Raw genomic sequence first — 21,239 nt, 5'->3', positions numbered from 1 at the left:
GATTGTTCCAAAGTCAATTTACCCATTGTGATATTAAGCTACAGTTAGGGAAGATGTCACCATTCCAGACAAGAGTGAAGGTACACAACCTCCTCCCAGACTCTCCTGCAAGCTCTTGCAAATCTATCATCATTTCAAAAAAACAGTTAAAAAGAGAGGTCGGCAACAAATAAAATGTTAGACAGACGTTGTGTAGGACACATATCAGGTGTTCCAGTCTTTGGAGGGTCACCTGTGATGCAGGTAAGACATGAGTTCACCAGCCCCTGGCATGAATCTGAAAGCACCAGTGTCTTCCGGTTAGGTTCTCGCTGAATAACTGGAGAACAGCAGATGTGTCCCCTTCTCCCTTAACCTAGACACACACAGTACCATGCCTCTTCTGACATTTTCCATGTTACTGAACACACTAATCGCTTTCCTAAAAATTAACGTAAATTATCAGAGTAATCACCATTTGGCCAACATCAGTTCATTTATCTAAATTTCTCATTCGGTGAGGCGAAGTTATCAAGTCTGGGCAAACCGATTTCTCCTTGAAAACTGGAAGTCAATTTCAACGTTATGATCCTATAATTTTATAAGCACTCAAATTAAAGGACTTAATCTGGAAATATTTTCAGTTTTCTCCTTGCACCTTTAAAATATGACTTAAATAAAATGATGAGGCTTAAGTGATGTGTCCCTCTTCCCTGAATTCCTTTTGATGTTCTGAATACTCCAATTCGTCTTTACTGTGAGACTAAATAATATATCTCACTGACTCAGTTTCTTTGTGTATAAAATAGAGGGCTTTCACTGAATTTATAAAGGAGCTACCATGATTAATTAGTTTCTTCTTTAGAGTTTCTGGCCAAAGTTACTCACCAGAAAACATTGGATCGTATAAGATGATTTAATTACAACAAAGTGGTGATTCCTTCTAATGCTCCTGGAATTATTTTAACTGTATTGATACCCAAACACCAATAATCCCACAATTCTCCAGAACTTTAGAGCTTTTTATTTTTTTTCATCCAATTATTTGTGAAGATTAAGTTGTTTCATAAAACTGGATGAAAATCATGTGATATGTTAGGCTTCCAAAAAAATAAGTGATGGAAATGTTAAAATTCATCTTGTTCTTCCAGGTCTACCATGATCTGTAGGTTGTTTGCCTTTCCCCCTTTGAAATAAAAGAATGCATTCTCTAGTCATCTTGCAAAGTGAGTTTTTCTCTTTAGTTAATCAATTATGCTCCATAATTATATGCTAAAACTATTTAAAAAGCATTTTACTTCCTACTAGGGTTTCACTACAATTTAACCGTCTATAATCCAATCAAGCTATATCTTGTTTTACATATTTTAATAGATCTTTTTTTTCTGGTTACTTAAGAAATTATATATGTAAATGGCGTGTTAAATAATTCATGAACCACCTACTTCTGCTTCTAGTTACCAGTGATGCTATTCTTCCCCACGTATCCAGACAGCCCTTCCCTTTGCAGCAAGAGTTTCCATAACATTTTAAAAGATATTTTAGCTCCTGCAGTGACAAAGGCCTATTTAGAAACTGCAAGCATAATTTACTTACCTGATTTATGAAGCAATTTATGCAATCTAGTATATTCATGCTATATGGGGATGGATCTTTGTTAAGAAAACAAGGATCTTTAACAATTGCAAAACTCCGTATTATTGCATTTTATGATAGAACAAAGTAGATTGGGGCAATTATCCCTTGTGTTTTATTAAACCTTTATACAACTGTTAGAGGTTAATGGGGCTATTATTTTTCCTACTGTCAAAATCTGCTTCAAAGCAAGATCTAGAGCACTTAGTGCCAGAAATCCAGCACAGAGAATAGCAGACATGGCTTTTTCTGTAGCGCTCTTACAAATCACTGTAGTCTACTGCCATTCAAATAAATCACCCATTAATAATATAGCAAGAAGGTCCCCTAAAAACAAAACCCAATGATGAGTGCCACTGTTGGCAATTTAATAATAAGCGTCGTGACTATAACAATATTATTATGAAACAAAACATGGTTTTGGGGAGTGGGTAAAGCAAATTGTGTTAATTTTTGAAGATGATTCCTCTGGGGATTAATAGAACAACAGCATATGCAGGTACCTGGGAAATCATGGCCTGATGAAAATTATTCCAGGATAAAGTCTCAGGGGTGGGAGGCATACAGTGTCATGGACAGCTGGTAAGATTAAGGGATGAGGGATGATTCTGTTCCCTGGGTAGCCTTGTCTTAGAGGTCGTATTAAGTGGGCTGTTCAGCGTTATTCATTGCCTCACCCCACTCTCCTTCCCTCACCCTTCCCTCCATCCCAGCCCACCTCCGGCTCTGACTCTGGCAGGCATGCTGGAGAAAGGCTGTCCGCCCTTCATCCCATTCTTCAAATGACCTCTCCAAAAGCGGGCATGTCCCAGTCAGTAATTCACTGATGGGTGGACTCATTCAGTAGTGGCGGGGAGGAAAATCACATATCACAGAGTGTTTTCTGACCTCCTAGAGCACAGAATCTGGACTGACAGTGAGATTTCACTACACACTCTTATCAACTCATAACAGAAACTTGAAAAAAATAATTCCTCACGGTTTTAATGTTTCCTTACATGAAAAGGGTATCATGTTCTAAGAACATAGAATTTTATTCTAATTGAGGTGTCATTCAATTTTTTGTCTTTTTCATATAATACATATCATTTTGATGATGAGTATACTTCTCTTTTGATCAATGCCAAGCAAATGTTTATAAATGAGACAGTCAAGTTACCCAGCCATAAAAGAGGTCTAATATAGAAGATCTGGTGACTCGGTTGACATAGCACTTGCCTAACTTAATATTGTTCTACATCCTCTCTTTCTGTAGGTTTTTTTTTTCTTTCTGTAGATTCTTATTTTTTTTATGGGTCGATCTGCTACTATTTGTAATAGTAAAGAATAAATTTCTGTCTTTACTCAAATCTCAGTAAATGTTGCTACATTTATTACAACAATCATTTTTGGATAAATGCTTACATAACTAGAAATAGCAGTAGGCTGTAATTTCCTCTAGAGAAGGAACATATTTTGAACAGCCTTAAGCTACTGGTCTTTCCTCAATGTGTGATGATTGAATGCATGAATAAGATGGGAAATACAAAGACATAATTGAAGAAAAATGTGAGCATCACTTTATCACACTGCTTTAGGCTACCGCATAACTAGGAAACTCAGTCGTTCAATGCACAAATTTTTGAGCAACTGTTCTGTGCCCATGACTCTGCTAGGTACTTGGTAGATATCAGTGAAGAAAGTAGAAAAAAGCTCTGTCTTCAGGGAGTTTATATTCTAGTAGGGGTAGTGGAGGGACAGGAAATAAAAATACACACATGTATCCATACAAATGTACACACTAAATATACATGCACAGCATAAATATATATGCATGGTGGATATGACATGTTATAAATGGTACAGAGAAACACAGAGGAAGAAAAAAGAGGGATAGAGTGGTGGGTGGGCAAGGTGTATGGAAGTTAGGATGGTCAGTGAAAGTCTTTCAGAGAAGGTAAATTTTGAGAAATGACCTGAAGGAAAGGAGGGAAGAGACTCTTGAGGACAACTGAGAAAATAGAAGAGCAGAGAGAAATGGAAGAAGGTCTGCGGTCTTTACAAAACACCTCCCAACTAGTGGATGGAGGGCAAGAAAAAGAGGGGATAGAGCAGGGAGGTAAGGAGGTCTTGTGGGTATTCCTAAGGAATTTGGATTTATTGGGGCTGTGATGGAAACCTTTGAAGGGTTTAGAGCAGAATGACTGGAACCTATTGCTGTTTCTCCCAGATGACTCTAGTGATGGTGTGGAAGTCAAGCATGGGGAAACAGGCAGACAGGGAGGCTGGATGAGGTTCATGAAGTACTGCATGCCAGGAGCAATGGCAGTTGGGAGGTAAAGAGAAATGGTTGGCCTTTGATGTGTGCTGGGAGACAGCAGGCTTGATGGCTCCTGGAGAGAGGCCTTGGACCAGGCTGCAGGTCCTGAGTGAGGAAAAGGAACGGCCTGGTAAGAGGGACAGATGCCTATTATGTATGGGCATGGAAATTTGGGATGGGCAGGTGGATGTCAGAGTCTGGAAATCCAGAGAGAAGTCCAGGATAAGAAAGCAAACAGGTCTCATTCCATTCTAGAAGTGGATCATATAGGAATTGCTTTCCAAATGATGACAGTTATTGGGATGGCTTGCCTTTTCTTTCTTTCTTTTTTTTTTTTTTTAAATTTTTTTCTAATTTTAATTTTTGTTAATGCCGTTTTTTTTTTTTTTTTTTTTTTTTTTAAGATTTTATTTATTTGACAGAGAGAGACACAGCGAGAGAAGGAACACAAGCAGGGGGAGTGGGAGAGGGAGAAGCAGGCTTCCCGCAGAGCAGGGAGCCCGATGTGGGGCTCGATCCCAGGACCCTGGGATCATGACCTGAGCCGAAGGCAGACGCTTAACGACTGAGCCACCCAGGCGCCCCATGGCTTGCCTTTTCTTTATCTCTTGTTTTAACCCCATTAATATTAATGGTTTCTCTTTTCCTTACCCTTAACTTCCATTAGTCACTATTTACAAAGAAGGCTGATATGAGAGTCTCTTCTTGGACTGAGTCCTTTGTTTGTGATAACCTTACTAAGCTTAGAATCTGACAAAAAGAAGAAGTTATGCAAGACATAGATTGATCTTTTTTTTTTGAGCATGTCTGAGTATAAGTAGAAAGAGAATGTTACAAACTAGCATATTCCACATGTTCTTAAATTTTTCCAAACTTAAGAAAAATGAAATCTATGAATGTAGCAATTACAGTGATAAGTGGATAAATACATTATGACCCCAGGCAGATGGAAAATCATTTATCATGGTATATTTTAGAAAATGGATTAAGCAGTCACAATGTGTTAAAAAGGTAACTCAGATGTTATATAGTTGTGATTGTATCTTTAGCTGTATAAAGTGGTGAAGACAACATTTTGCAGTGTCATTCTAAAAACAGAACTACAGAAGTTTTAAAATCTGCCCTTCCAAATAATTATTTCTGAGACAAAAGAAAAGCCAGAGAAAAATGGAACTACTTAGGGTCATCATAGAAGATGATATTCGATCAATTGCTTTTCATTAGCAGGACTGTTTGTTTGGCAACTTGGACTATTTTGCTTCAGGTATTTTTTCTCAAGGTAGAAAAAAAAAATGATTGCCTATAGAAACAAAGGCAATGAAATAAATGGTTTATAGTCAAATGTAGAAGAATTCTAGGGTCATTTATTTTATAATGTTCCGGTGATATTTTTACCCAAGGGCTTATAAGACAACACATGATATTGTTCAGTTTCTCCACAATGTTTTATTCTACTTTACATTAAATAATGATTCTGCATTAAATGTCCTGCCCTGCTTGGGGAATAACGTGGTGACTCCAGAGGTCAATACACAGCATGGGCCATCAATTCATCTGAGCGACTTAAAACACATCGATACCAAATTTGTAGTTATTTGTCTTTAACTTTACATGGGGAAAACAATCTCTAGCTGCAAAATAGCAACCAAAGCTTTCATTGGTCCTCCTCCCTACAGATTTTAATATTTTGGAGTTAGAAGGGCACTAATGGATTATCTAGCCTCGTGGTTCTCACACTTGGGGTTGCTAAAATTGTATTCCACCGAGGAGAAAGCCAAGAAAAAGAAGAGGGAGAAGAAACGATGTCTACTGTTTACCATCATTTAAAAATAGGCTGTGGCAATTTAATAATCCCTTGGGATTGAGAGGATCCAATCTCAGAATAAAGGAGAGGCCTACATCACTCAGGGAGAGCAAGGAGGATTGCATGGGATGTTCACTGAGCTTATTGCAGATGCCCTTCTGTTGCATGATGCCCCCATTTATGTTGCAATCTTTTCAAAGCTTAAAATAATTAGAAATTTAGAGCAATAGGCAGAATTAATACCTTAATTATCTTGGAGATTTTCTGAAAACATTATTAATCAATAATGAATGAGCCTGATTAAAAAAAAAATAAACTTCTATGTCATTTAATTTAAGAGTGAATGTAGGAAATCAATTGCCCTCATTATGTAGAGGGCTGAGACATCTCCATAGCTTATGTCACCACTCCACCCTATGTGATTAAGTTTATGCATGTTAAGGATTAATGTGAATTACTAAGGGTTAATTGGTACATGAAATCAAGGCTGGCTGAATAAACTGACCAACGTAGTGATTCCAGAGCAAAATTCACAAAAGATTCACCAATTCCATCTAGAAGAGTAGAACAAAGAATGTGTAGGGCTTTTGTTCCACAACAGGGAAAATGAGCTTTTTATGTGTTTTCCCTTTTTCCTCTAATAGGTAAATACATGCTAAGTGCTTGTTAGTTTGGGCTATCTGAGGATGAGGAAGCGCAATGCGTAATCCCGTGCAGGGCGGCATTTGGGAAGGGGTTCCCTGAGGAGAACTCTGCTCTCACAGAGTTCATCTTGGACCAAATGGATAATCAAGGCAGGTCTAGGAAGAAAATGCACACTGGCCCGGAAGGAGATGTGCTAAGAGGCTGGAATCCGGACCGTGTGATATATCCAGACATATGCGCTGTTTATTTTCTTTTTTTTTAAAGATTTTATTTATCTATTTGACAGAGAGAGACACAGCGAGAGAGGGAACACAAGCAGGGGGAGTGGGAGAGGGAGAAGCAGGCTTCCCGCAGAGCAGGGAGCCCAATGCAGGGCTCGATCCCAGGACCTTGAGATCATGACCTGAGCCGAAGGCGGATGCAAAACGACTGAGCCACCCAGGCGCCCCTGCATTGTTTATTTTCAAATGAAACAATGGGTTCTTTGTTTTTAACCTAAGTACCAGCTACTATAGATTGGTATAAACTTTCTTAATGTGCAAGTTATAAAATCCTTACTTACTCTTGCTGTAAAACACTGTACATCTGACATCATTTCAGCACTGTCATGATCTAACTGCTATCATGATACCAGCCTTCCATCATTAAACCTCAAGTCCCTTGAGGTCGTCTGTCACATCCTTTCTTTTCTCTAGCCAGGGCTTCTGTCTCTCTTCCTAGCACTTGGTTAGCTTTGGATGGATATTGCTAGAAGGCATGACTCCTTGCCTTGTCTAGTGGTTTTGTTCCTTTGTTTCTTTTCAAACACCTGAATCTCTGGGTAGTTTGCCCTCTGTGGTTGACTAGAATCTTGAGCAGTTTCTAACATCTTCAACAGGGTCCAACAGGAAACAGAGCCACTCTGGAGGAGAATCATATAAGGCAGGATTACTTACAAAGGGGCTGTTTATATGAGAGTAAGTCCAGAGATGCCACCGGGCATAGTATGGGAACTCACGACCTAGTAACTAAGAGCTGGGCTATTATCAGCCTTTAGGCTGGAAGCAACAAGGGGAAAAATATTAGAGCCTAAATCCAGAGGGAAAGGGTCATGTAGGATCAGTCTGTCTGAGAAGAGCTGTGACTCTGGACCTTTGCACCTTGGAGCAGAGCTGGGTTGAGGGGACTTTGCAGGAGGTAACAGGAGGCCTCATGTTTCTGCTTTCCTTCAGCTGCTACATGCCCCTTGCTATGGACATGACCTGGGTGCATGAGCGGACCACTGTTACTGGGTCTGTTCATGCTCGGCGTTCATTAGGTAAGCCTGTGTGAGCACTGCACGGCAGACACCGTCCAGGATTCTGGAAAAAAAGGGTAACCATGCAGGCATGGCTGTCACATCCCTTACTCTGTGTGGGGTCTCATGAAGAAGAGAGACATGGGCACAACATAAAAACATGTCGAAATAGAATGAAAAACACTAAGACAGAGATCAGCAGAGGGTGAGGTGGGAGAAGAGCCAGCAATGGCTGTCAGACCCTGTGCTAAGCATCTTTAATGGGTATTTTGTTATTCTTTTACCAAAACCCTCATATGGAGGAACGAAGGTCAGGATAATTGTGTAGGTTGTACAAGAGATACTTGTATGCTTGGATTTAATTCAGAGAACATCAGAGCCTGTGATCTATATGAGAACCCAGCTCTTGAGATAAAGCAGGGATGCTAGAGAGTTCTGTGTTCTAGGCTCACCTCTGATTATTGGCCAGACTATTATCTAAGATCATAGAAATAAGTTCAGTGGTCTCGATCTTACCTCCTCCTCTCTAGAGTAAGACCCTCCATGCCATGTAAATTCCTGGCTGACCTTCCACTTATATTCTTCTCCTCTTCGAATTTCTAGATGGAAAGTTTGTGATGGATTTGGTCTGCTCAATTCCCATCCTATGCCACATCCTGGAATGGGCGAGCTACAAACACCTTGCTTTATCTACTGGACAAAAGTCATTATTGCCTTAACTTCATAAATGATGAAACTTGGACTTGGCAATCCTCCATGCATTTACAGCCACTGAATCCTGTCTCTCTAGCTTCAAAACTCATGTCCATTTCTCTAGGAAACACCACTTGTTTTTCCAGACACACCTTCCACGGAACTAACCTTTTATCACTTATTATATCGCTGACCTTAGAAGGCCCTCAGGTTCTTCAATCCTCATTTTTTTTCTAATAATTAAGTCTCATGTCTGACCAAAAACAAAAGTTGAATACCATTGGGAGAAAGGACACCAAATGAGTAAGCAGGCATTGGTCAGTTCATGTCCTGTTCAGATAAGGACAGAGATATGTTCTTCTTACAAAGAAAGCTTCTGCCTAAGTGTGGCTCTAGCAGGTAAGTTCAATGTCAGACCTAAGATGGATTTTATAGAGGGGTTCACCTGCCATGTGGTTCTACATCGCTGAGGGTCATTTCTGTAAGGTGTTCAACTATAAAAAATAAATTTCAAAATTATTATAAGTACCACATACCCCACCCTATTGAACATCCAGAATTAGAAGTTAACAATAAAAAATATTAAAACTTTATTATTAAAACCCTTCTTTTCTTCCTCTGCTCTTCAGTTGTTTTCTGCCTTCCTTTGGATTCCATCCTTATTTTTTTAGTCCAATTTAATTTGAATGACACTTTCCATATTATCAAACAGAAAGTCTAGTGAAAATATTTACAGAGTGATTTGTGTGTGTGTGTGGGGGGTACCTAAGGGCCCGAGTTAGTCAGAGTTTAGGGAATCCACCATAAGTTAGTCAGAGTTTAGGGAATCCACCATCCGATAGCCTAAATCTTTGTACCTCTCAAAATTGTTTCATTGAGATCCCAATCCCCAGTGTGATGGTGCTTGGAGGTGGACCTTTGGAAGGTCAGTAGGTCATGATCTGGAGCCCTCATGATGGGATTAGTGCCCTTATAAAAAGAGACAGGAGATGCTCTCTTTGTTATGATAGCCTGAAAGATCTAAGTCACGCCCTGTATTTGACACCTACATCCTAGGGGCCTGTGTCTATTTCTCTGTCTTTTTCAAGTGCCAGGGAATAGGGTCATCACACAGTCAATGGACCATTGTTACATAAACAATGAGTAGGACACCATAGAATAGGGATATTGAGAAAACCGAGGTAGGTCAATGTACACAGTGATTTTTATTTTATTTATTTTATTTTTTTTTAAAGATTTTATTTATTTATTTGAGAGAGAGAGAATGAGAGAGACAGCACATGAGAGGGGGGAGGGTCAGAGGGAGAAGCAGACTCCCTGCCGAGCAGGGAGCCCGATGCGGGACTCGATCCCAGGACTCCAGGATCATGACCTGAGCCGAAGGCAGTCGCTTAACCAACTGAGCCACCCAGGCGCCCTGTACACAGTGATTTTTAAAAGATGTATATTGTTGTTTATTTTTATTTATTAGTTTTTGTGGAATATTTGTCATGGATAAAACTTCCTGCAGAACCCCAATATCATAAGAATAAAAATAGAGTTGGTTGAGATGCAGGAGCAAAAGATGTTTATCCTGAGCTCCCGCTTCTACTAAATGCTAGGCAGTGGGAGAAGAGATAAAATGCATGGATCCCAAACACTGCACAAGGAGCACCAAGAGAGCAGGTAAGTAAGGACACTAAAAGAAATCACCAGGAAAGAACAGAAAAGGCAACCCAACAGCTTGAACGTCTTAAAAATACCATGGTGCATGGGAAAGGACGGCCCCGGAAAAACACCCACCTGGGTACAGGTTGATGGAGCTTGCTGATCTGCATTTAGTGGGACAGGCAAACCCACAGTGAACTGTGACAAAGTAAATGCTGTAACAAAGGTAGGAACATGACACCAGGGAAACAAAACCAGGGAAGAACTAACTGCTTGGGAGAGTCCGCGAAGGCTTCAAAGGCGTTGGGGGGAAGCTCTAAGCATTGCTTGGGGTTCTGCATTCAGTGGAAGGAGAGAGAACACTTCTGGTAGTGAAGCTATTTTATTCTTCAGACCAGTTCTTCAGAACATTTTAATAGGAAAATGATAAGACCAGACTTCTATATCCCACACATCAATCGGTGTGTGTGGTACGTACAGGAACGACGAGGGAAACTGGGATCAAAACACCTGACAGGGGAACACTTACTTACGGGAGAAATAGGCAGGTCCAGCCTCACAGTGACCAAGGAGGACACAGCATGAAGATTGATTTGAGATACATTTAGGACATTCATTTAGGAGACTGTCAACATGACGTTCTTCCCCAACAATGGGAAGCCAGTGCATATTCTCTCTTTCAGAAAATACTTTTGGAGGTAGTAAAGTAGCATGAGATGAAGCGAGAAAAGCAGTTTATAGAATTACTTCTCCAGAACCCATCCATTCTCTCCTCTGTGTCCCCCACAATTGACATATCAATCCTCATATAAAAAGAAAGAAGACTTACAGACAGAGTTTTTATGGCTACTGTCCTTGCTGGGCATCATCTTGACTCCTCTTGACTTCAGTTCAATTGCCTTTTTCACTGAAAGAAACCAAATAAAGCCATTAATAGGTAAGACTCAAAGAGATACCATAAAATAGTGCTTTATCCTCACAGCATTTCCCATCACGACTGCTTGCCTACTAAACTCTGGAAAATGGGACACGTTCTAAGAGGTTAATAATGTGAAGAAAATGAAGTATAAGAGCTTGTGAATAATTAATGCAAGGCCATCAAACAGCAAGATCATATCTTATAACAGCAGTGTCAGAAGCTAGAAATAATATGTGATACAGTTTAGCTTCTCCATCTGAACTTATTCACCACTAGCAATGGCAAATCTAGAAATCATGATCATTCCACCAAGTACTCAGGGGGATTGCTCTCTCAATGTATGTGTAGTGACTATAGAGCTTTCTAAATTTGCTACATTCAGGATAATTTTTAGATAAAATTGAAAGTTGCTCATTTATTTATTCATGTAGTTATTTGATCATGCAAAGTTTAGCAAATATGCATTGGTGGGGAGCAAACATAGGAAAGCATGTTCTGAGTGCTGGGGATAAAATATTCAATAAAATGTTAAATAAAAGAATGCCTATCCTTCCAGATGCTTATTACCTATAGACAGCATTAAAAAAAAGCATATATGAGATTAGTTTCCAAAGTCATAGTTCTCAGGCTTAAATTTAAGTAATTTAATTATTCTCTGTCCTATATCAGACATTTAAAGAAGTTCCACTTTTCTGGTCATTTATGGAATAAAAAAGTGAGGAGGCATTTATAGGAAGAAACTAGAAAGTAGTATTTTAATTTAAACATTTAATGTTTTAAATATTAAAATTGTATTATTGTTATTTACATTAAAATAACATTTTAATAATATTTATATTAAATAGATTTAATATTTAATTCAAACAGTTATGATTTACATAAATGAGCCTGGACCTAGAGTAGCTGAAAGACGCAGACCTGAGTTCGAGTCTTTGCTAACAACTTGGTAGCTATGTGGTCTGGATAAGTTACTTAACTTAGAGTATCTGTAAAGTGGGTATGGTGGTTAATTTTATGTGTCAACTTGACTGGGTTACAGTGTACAGATACTTGAAACAATATTCTGGGAGCTTCTGTGGGAGTGTTTTTTAAATGTGATTAACGTTTTGATCAACTGGGGCACCTGGGTGGCTCAGTCAGTTAAGCGTCCGACTCTTAATTTCAGCTCAGGTCATGATCTCAGGGTTGTGAGATTGAGCCCCACATTGGGCTCCATGCTCAGCATGGAGTCTGCTTGGAATTCTCTCTCTCCCACTGTCCCTCCTCCCATTCTAAATCAATCAATCAATCAATCAATCAATCAATAATCTTAAAAATTTACTCAACTGAGTAAAGCTAATTACTCTCCCTAATGCGGGTGGGCCATATCTAACCAGTAGAAGGCCGGCATAGAGAAAAATGCTGACATTCTCCTGAATAGGAAAGAATTCTTCCAGCTTGCCTGCCTTCATATTGGGATATAGTTTTTTGTTTTGTTTTGTTTTTTCCTGCTTTAAAATTAAAACTGAACCATCAGATCTTCCTGGGTCCTAAGCCTGCCAGCCTTTGGACTGGGACTACAGCTCCTAGGTTCTTCTCTAGCTTACCCACTCACTCTGTGGATCTTGGGACTTCTCAGCTTCCATAATTGTGAGAGCTAGTTTTTTTATAAAAAATCATACACATCCTGTTTGTTCTGATTCTCTTGAGAGCCCTAATACAATGGGCATGTTGATATCGAAAGCAGAGGCATGAACACTGTGTTGGAAGGTTTAGAAGTTCAGGATAGTGGACAACTGTGAACATAGTAGACTCAGTCCATGATGGTATTTGCTATTACTTTCCTTTCTCTGTTGTCACATGTTTGCCCTCACTGTGGCCCCAGGAATTATCCTCTGGGATTGTCCTTCCATGGCTGATGTCACTGAACCTCTGTTCTCTCTCCACTCTGCCACCATCTGGCCACTGGATTTTCTGACCCTCTGGCTACCAGTTCGGTGCAGCTTTGCTTCTCAGAGTCCCACATCCCACTTCTCGCCTCACTCTTCACAAGGACTTTGGCTAACAGCTTACATTTTGGGCAGCCTCTTCAAACACTATGGTTTTTAATTCTCCCACAACTCAGGTATGTCTTATGCAGACCTTTACTCTTATTAGGAAGCCAGGAAACCAAGGCTCACAGATTTGTTGAAAGTGCACAGGGGGTAAGATGTGTGACTTGGATACAAATCTTCTCACTCAGAACCCAAGACCTTCTTTGTGCTCTGCCAGCTTGAGTGTGGAGGGCATGAAGTTAGAGACCCCCTAACAGGAAGGAAGCTGAACATGGAAGACAGCCTTGCACCTGGCCTTCGAAATCATCTGAGTGTCACCAAAGTTGAAGGAAAAGCATAGTCTATGGATACTTTTACTTTGTTTTCTTTCTGAAATAGAATAAAAGCTGATTCTCCCTCATTTCCCACCTTCCCCTTAAAAAGCAAGATTTTACATTTGAGGAAAGAGGCAATTCCCCCATGTTGGCATTGACAACACCTTTCCAGGTGGAAGGCACTTTTGGAAATACCTCCCCAGAGGAGGGAATCACAGGAAGTTGCTTTGGAAGGAACGGGGAGTGCTGGCCGCTGAGCAGATTTAGGATTCGGGATTTGGGAGCCGCCAAGACAAAGCTGCCATCAGATGGGTAAAGTGAGGGGTGGTGGCTTTCATCAAGGCTGAGATGAACAACAACCACAGGTAAGATATAGTGGCAGGGTATCTGGACATTTAGGATCTGGCCACTAGGGCACTGAGAACGAGACAGGGTCAGCTCTGGTGGTGACCCTTGATGGGCTATCTACAGGCTGCTGGGACAGTAGACATGGGGAGTGGGGTACAGGAGGACTGATGAGTACTCCGGTGATGGGGATGCACCAGCCTGAGATCCTGCGGGATGTTGTGTGACCCCGTGTGTGGCAGGAAAGGGGAGGAACTCGGGAGGAACTGACACTGGATGTCCACCAGCCAAGAGAAAAGAGGACTCCTGTCAGATATGATTATAGGTAGGTACAGTCACTATTGACCTTTACTTTGGAACCAATTCATCACCATTATACCAACATAATGGCAAGTTGGTACTATTTCTACCTAAAGGACTGTTGAATCATTTTTTTTTCAAAATGTTCTTATTCCTATGATCTCTTTCGATGATCCTACAGGTTTACTGGGATATGGAGGTTGCAATCCTTCCCCTCTTGGCATAATCCAAAGGGGTCTGGCCTTGGACTTGGAATCCTACCCCCACTCACATGATCATGTAACCTGACAAATCACTTAAATATCATAAACCCAGTTGTTGAAACTTTTCAATGAGCATGAGTCCCTTTCCTGTGAACTTCACCAGGTGAACAAGGGGGGAAAGGAAAGTAGTTTATAGACTTTGAAGAGCTATTCCCAACAATGTGAATGAGAAATGAGGAAATTAGCCCAGCGTGTTTATGTGGCTCAAGCAGGTCATTACGGCCAATGCCCTAGTCAGACCATGGGACTCCTGATGGTGCAGCCATTCCTGGTGGACGTGGAATGTGCCACAAAGATGCCCCTTCATGGAAGGACTGGCCAGAGGGTAGTGTCTGCTGTCAATCTCTTGCAGGGAATTCTTAGCTCCAGACAGCCACCCCCCACCCACCGCAGTCATACTTCCCAGGGCAGACCACACTAAGGACTAAGAATGTATATAAGTCCAGAAGGAGAGTGATTCAACTGCAAGCACCCTGTGCCTCGCTGAGGCTGTTTAGGACCTCCAGGAAGCCCAGGATTGCTGCTTTCTCCTCCTTCCAAGGGTGCTAACCACCAAAGGGCATCCCCCACTGAGCATCCTGCTCCCTAACCTCCAACTGTCCAGGGGAGAACCAAAGGTAGGCATCAGGAGTCAGTCTTCTCCTCCCTGTTCCCTCCTCATCTGCCCTTTTCCTCATCCTTAGCTCTGTGGGGTGGGAAAACAAGGTCTAGCACCTGCTCTTACCACAGTGCTGTTGGCTGCAGTGATCTCGTCTGTCAGACTCCCTGGAACAATGTCTTAATTTGAACTGGTGAATGTCTTTGTGTGTGTCACCCATCATAACCACTCACTGTCTTGTGCTGAAATAACTTTGTCTTGAAGTTACTCAGGAGAGAGGAGATGAATGCACAATAAATAATGAACAGAAGGATCAATGGGAAATAATAAAGAGCATAAAACTAAAACAAATATCACCCAAAATAAACAGAACAAACAGGATTCAATGCACTCAGTAAATAAAGAGAAATAAAGAGTAGCTTTCAGGGTACAATAATGGTATCTAAATATACAGGACCGATCTGGGAGTCTGATAGATTCTGGAATTTCACAAATAAGTATATGTAGTTGTGTGAAGCTAAATCCACCAAGGACTTTTTTTTTTTTTTTTTTTCCCAGTAAGATGGTGATGCGCTGCTGAAGATGGTCTGCTCCACTCAGTCCTGATTTATTTTAAATCACTGGGTTTTCTGATTACACAGCACTGGTCCTTGGCAACATTGTCAAGAAATGCACATTGACGTGCATCCTCCAAGGGTCCCTCCTCTTTTCCTCCATCTAGGGTCCTCCTGCTCCTCCCCCAGCTCCCCACAGACCTGGACCCTCACCAGGAAAGATGCAGGAGGTGAGGGAGAGAGTAGGGCAGGAAGATGGGGGCTTCTCCAGAAAGATGGCTCACCCGGGACAAACTCTGCCAACAGCCTGAGGTTGTCCGTGGATAAATGTTTAGCCCATTCATTTTCAAGTCTTAGAATGAATCATCAAATCACATTTCCTGATTGATAACAATACTAATTCTTGGGTCAACCATAGATGTATGGAATCAGAAACTCTGGAGCTAGACCTGGACTTCAACACAGCTACTCAGTTTTGCTTTTTTATTTTTTATTTTGTTTTCCTTCCTCTTCGTTAGTTTATTTTTGGGGGGAAGAGGCAGCTGGATAAATGCTAACATTAGAGTCTGAGACTCACTGGTCTATCTTGCTTCAGAACATTTCTCAGTAATTCAGATTCTATGGCCTCAAATAGATATCATCAGTCTCTCCTTTCTTATAAGGACATTTAAGAAGGTGAAAAGTTCTAGGGACAATATTTGCAGATTAAGGGTAGAAAAGATTGAAAAAGAACAGCAAGGATATGTTATTTTGTTTCATTTGTTCACTGTTTTTGTTTATTCTTTCACTATAATCTCTCAGGGTCAGGTTAAACCTCACTTCAGGTAGTTTGGAAATTTGAGAGAACCACCACCATATTGAAATGACAATGGTTTTTCATAACCATGTTTAAAGTGGCAATAAGGTGAGAGATAAGTATTATTGTTCCTACATAATGCAACTGCTCTCTCTATCCTTTCCAAAGGGAACATCTTTCCCGTCCTGTGTCCATGATTGACTCCTTAATCAAGCTCGGTCCTGTATGCTTCCCAGGTTCCCTTCCCCTGTCCCCAGCAGGGGACATCATGGAGGTTCTCATGCTTATTAGAGCTCTATTAGGAAGTCAAGGCTTATCTTCTATGACAGATATCCATGGAGCTTCCTGCACCAGTGTCTAAAACAGTGCTTTACCTGTAATGGAGAGCTCGGATCACTTCAAGTAAGTAAAAGAAATGCAAAATTGTTTCACACAAAATTAATCTACTAAATACAGGACCAGACACATTGAGAAATCTCACAAACCACAGAACAAATTGTTTCATACATACACATCAACTACGGACACATCTGAAGAACTCGAGGTTTGCAATTAAAAATATAAACCCTGTTTATTGCACTTATTATTGACTCGAGATTATCATAATTTCATTAATTTTATTAATTTAATATAAAAGTATATATAATATATATAGGTGTATAAAACACTTAAGTATATAACATGTATACAAATGAAACTATTTGGGCTTTCTTATTGTCAGAAATATTCTTGTTCTGTTGGTCTTGCTATTATTTAATCAATAGGTTTTTATTAAATTTGATAAGTAAGCAATTATATCCTATAAGCTATTAATCTTCTGTATCTATGTTGTCTTTTTATATTGTCCCCTTAGTAAATATGAGTTATTTCAAATTTCATTTTTTATGTCAATTTATTCTTGAATTGGTAGAAACAGCATTCTTTAAAAAATTGTTTTGGTTCATGGGTTGTTTGGAACATTTTTTGTTTAGAAAAGCTAAACGTGGATTATCTCAGGGTTTTGTCAATCTTTTTGAAGAGAAAAATAAATGTTTTGAAAGTAATTTATCTTGAGAAATTCTAGTGGCTTGCACGATTTTATTGTAAATCTCACTTTTTCCCCTAAGAACATTTATACCCTATTTTTTTTAGAAATACTTTCAAAATATTCAATTGTTTCATTAATAGATCTAATCACCTAGAACCCCCAGCCAAATTATTTAACATTTCTTCATTAGATTTCATTGTCTTTTATAATGAGCGCTCAAAATTCAAATCACTTTAAACACATTAAAAAATTATTTATTTTTATTTTATTTTATTTTAAAGATTTTATTTATTTATTTGACAGAGAGAGACACACAGAGAGACAGAACACAAGCAGGGGAGTGGGAGAGGGAGAAGCAGGCTTCCCACTGAGCAGGGAGCCCGATGTGGGGCTCGATCCCAGGACCCGGGGATCATGACCTGAGCCGAAGGCAGACACTTAACCAACTGAACCACCCAGGCGCCCCTAAAAAAATTTTAAACTACAAAGCAAAATGCTTCCATAGTTAAACAACCTAAAAATCACTAAATATCTAAGTATTGACTCAATTTCCTATTGTTGGTTAATTATTAATGTATGGTTCATGTGGACACTGATAAACATCAGTGTAACCATATACTCTAATTATGGCTGTTATAATGGAGGATGGAGCCATTCTCCTGTCTAAAATCAGAATCTCCACATCCACACTAGAGTCAGCACCAGAAAACACGGTACCATAATTTTTCCTCCTTTTGCATAATCTTTTTTTTTCTTTTCTGCTGGATCAATTACATTACCATGCAAACATGTTGTTTCACTTTGCTTCACATCCTTATAGACCGAACAAAACAAAGGAGCATCAAGAAAGTAAGTATGCAAACAGACTGAAGAGTTCAATGGTCCACATTCCCCTATAGAGGCCATGGTCCCTGTTCTGTCCTTTCCTGGGGAGCAGGGAGAGGAAAGTGCTCAAATGAACTGTTATATTGATAGAGTAGCCTCCCCTCCCTTACCTGTGGGAATAGTTCTGAGATCCCAGGGGATACCTGAAATGGTGGATAGCACAGAACCCTATCCAATCTATGATTTGTCCTACATGCGCACACCTATAGTAAAGTGTAATTTATAAATTAGGTGCCGTAAGAGCTTAACAAGAATAACTAATAATCCAATAGAATAGTTATACCAATATAAAGTTACGTGAATGTGTTCTTTCTCTCTCTCAAGGCATCTTATTGTTCTGTACTCACCCCTCCTGTGACAAGTGACATGATAAAATGCCTGGGTCCAGAGATGAAGGGACACTAATGATGTAGGGGCTGTGACCTAGGCTGCTGGTGATGTTCTCAGGGTTCCTCAGGAGGAGGAGCCTCTGTTCCCCCCCCCCCGCCCCCGCTCAGCTCCCCAGGGGACTGAGACCAGAAAGCCAGGCTCCAGAGAAGGGGGGCTGCTATGCCCCCTCCCATCCTCTCTGGAATCTGAAATCAGCCCTGAACAAGGTGAGCTGTATGTTCCCTGTCCCTAAATCTTTTGGTGATTTCCACTAGCACTCCCCCACTGTCGTGGTGATAAGAGTCAGCTCCTGCAGCACATGGGGCTCCCACAACCCCCAGAGCATGCACTCTCCTGGCTGTCCCCCAAACCCACTGGCCACTCCTTGTCCCCAGGCTTCCTGGTTTATTGTCTTGTACTTAAACTTTCCCGGTAACTCCCTTGACCACGTATCTAACAGAAATATTGAAGCCATGGACTAAAATATCATTACTGTAATGTTATTATTACTGAGTAATAACTTTTAAAATCAATACGCATTTGACACTATGCAAAGTGCTATATATACATCCTGTTTTATCCCACCACAATGTTGTAAGAGTTACGCTATGATTACAATCCTTTCCAGCAAAATATCAAGTCACCATGAGGTTAAGTAATGTAGCCTAGGTTACATAGCTTGAGTGGCAGAGCTATTATTGGTGCTGATATCTGATTCTAGAGCCTATGTTGCCTCCTTTATAAATTATACCACTTACCTTAACCACACTGTACAATACAAATTTTTCTTTTTATAAACATTTCGTTATTATATCATAAGATGTAATACTTAAATATTTGTATATTAGTAGACATGTATTTTTTTTTTAAGATTTTTATTTATTTATTTATTTGTCAGACAGAGCATGAGCACAAGCTGGGGGAGGGTCAGAGGGAAAGGAATAGGCTGACTCCCTGCTGAGCAGGGAGCCCAATGCAGGGCTCCATCCCAGGGCCCTGGGATCATGACCTGAGCCAAAGGCAGACGCCTGACCGACTAAGCTACCCAGGCTTCCCTAGACATGTCTTCTTATACCATTAAATTTTCCAAAATCAGAATGTGATTTGCTCTTTAAGTAATTACTGAAGAAATCTTTTAATGAGCTTGTATGTTAGTTGCTTAAACTTCAACATCTGTTAATATCGATCCTATTATAACAAAAGATAGGCACGGAATCACACACACACAACATTAGTTTTCCTTTCCCAGAGAATATTTTTATGATTGAGTAGTATGTGGACACGGCAGAAAATTTGGGAAAACCTAAAAATTATCAGAAAGAAAACAAAAGTGACTGAAAAAAATCACCTAAAGATGACCACTGTTTTTACTTTTTATGTATTTATTTCCAACCCTATTTATGTGCATTGCATATGTAAGTTAGTAGGGGTATAGAGGTAAAGACACACATATGATATTAACAGAATACAAATAACCCTGTAAATACATTTTAATCTGCTTTTATGACTGCTTTGAGCATTTTTCCTTGTCATTACATAGTTTATTTTTTTAAATCAGACTTACTGAGGTCACTGAATAGTTTTGAAAAAAAAATGCTTTCCATATATTTACTTCCTTTATGATCAGACATTAGCTTTTTCTCACTTCTTACAATTGTCTATAACACCAAACACCTTTTGACCATATCAGCAAGCTCTGACCACTTTCATGGAATAAATTGCTAGAATTAATATTCTTTAGTCAAGGCTCTTAATCTATAGTATTAAACTGATTTTTAGAAAAACTGTACCAGTTTATTTCATCAGTTTATTTAAGAATATCTTGACTATAACACCTTTGCCAATGTTGAATTTTAGCATAAAAAAGAAAATGTTTACTAACTTGGCAGTTGAAAATGCTGTCCATTTTATATGCATTTAAATTAATGAATGTGCTCACTCATTTGTTCTTTGAGATAAATCTTACTATCATTATCTCATGTTCCATGCATTATTTTATGGGGAGCTTGTTACTACTATATATTATATACATATTATATATATTTTATATATATAATATGTATATGTACACACTACTATATATCCTACTACATATGTATACAGTATATATGTGTATATATACTAAATAATTATATATATACTTTATATATACACATATTATACATATATATTAATATATATATATAAATCTAGAAATAATTGTTGTCCTTTCTATATTTGGTTATTTTGCCAGTAGCTCTCCTTGTAAGTTTGCCCATACCTAGATATTCCTACATTTTCTCTTAGATTTTATGATGTCCTTGAACACGGACACTAACACCCAAGTTTTAGGAACTGCCTTCTCAAATTTCATTGTTATTGTTCTTGTTTTTCATCAGCCAGGATCCTTTCTTTGTTGGAGAAATCATCTTTTCTAAGGTTGGTGTTGTAAGTGATCTTTTGCAGCTGAAAAATCTGAGATATTTATTCACTATACTTTACAATGTTCAAAGACTGATTATTGATATGTTTTGTTGGTCGGCTATCAGAATATCTTAGTCTAATGTCACTTAACAGCACTATTAAATTGGAAGAGAAATCTTTCCTATGTGAAGTTATATTATTGCACCAATGATCATGTTTAGGGAGTCCAAGGATACAAGAGGGGAGAAGGAAGGCATACCAATTAGAGAGATTCTGGAGAAAGGGAGAAGATGAAGAAGAAGAAGAAGGAGAAGGAGAAGAAAGAGAAGGAGAAGGAGAAAAGGAGAAGAAAAGGAGAAGGAGAAGAAGAAGAAAGAAAAAGGAGAAGAAGAAGAAAGAAGGAGGAGGAGAAGAAGAAGAAGAAGAAGAAGAAGAAGAAGAAGAAGAAGAAGAAG

The 21,239-nt window shown here is 39.4% G+C and overlaps 1 protein-coding gene across 2 annotated transcripts in view; it reads right to left on the bottom strand.

Moving 5' to 3' along the window:
- The window catches only part of CSMD1 (CUB and Sushi multiple domains 1), a 2,006,418-nt gene that overhangs the window by 694,059 nt on the left and 1,291,120 nt on the right, over positions 1 to 21,239 (bottom strand). For both annotated transcript variants that reach the window (XM_032413252.1, XM_032413253.1), the window contains exon 7: positions 10,808 to 10,885. In XM_032413252.1, the coding sequence (XP_032269143.1) occupies positions 10,808 to 10,885 (78 nt within the window). The remainder of the gene's footprint in view (positions 1 to 10,807; positions 10,886 to 21,239) is intronic.

The sequence above is a fragment of the Phoca vitulina genome, unplaced genomic scaffold, assembly GCF_004348235.1.
Source record: "Phoca vitulina isolate PV1807 unplaced genomic scaffold, GSC_HSeal_1.0 scaffold15, whole genome shotgun sequence".
Lineage (NCBI taxonomy): Eukaryota > Metazoa > Chordata > Mammalia > Carnivora > Phocidae > Phoca > Phoca vitulina.
Note: the sequence above shows the minus strand (reverse complement) of the source record. Positions and strands in the feature narration are given on the sequence as shown.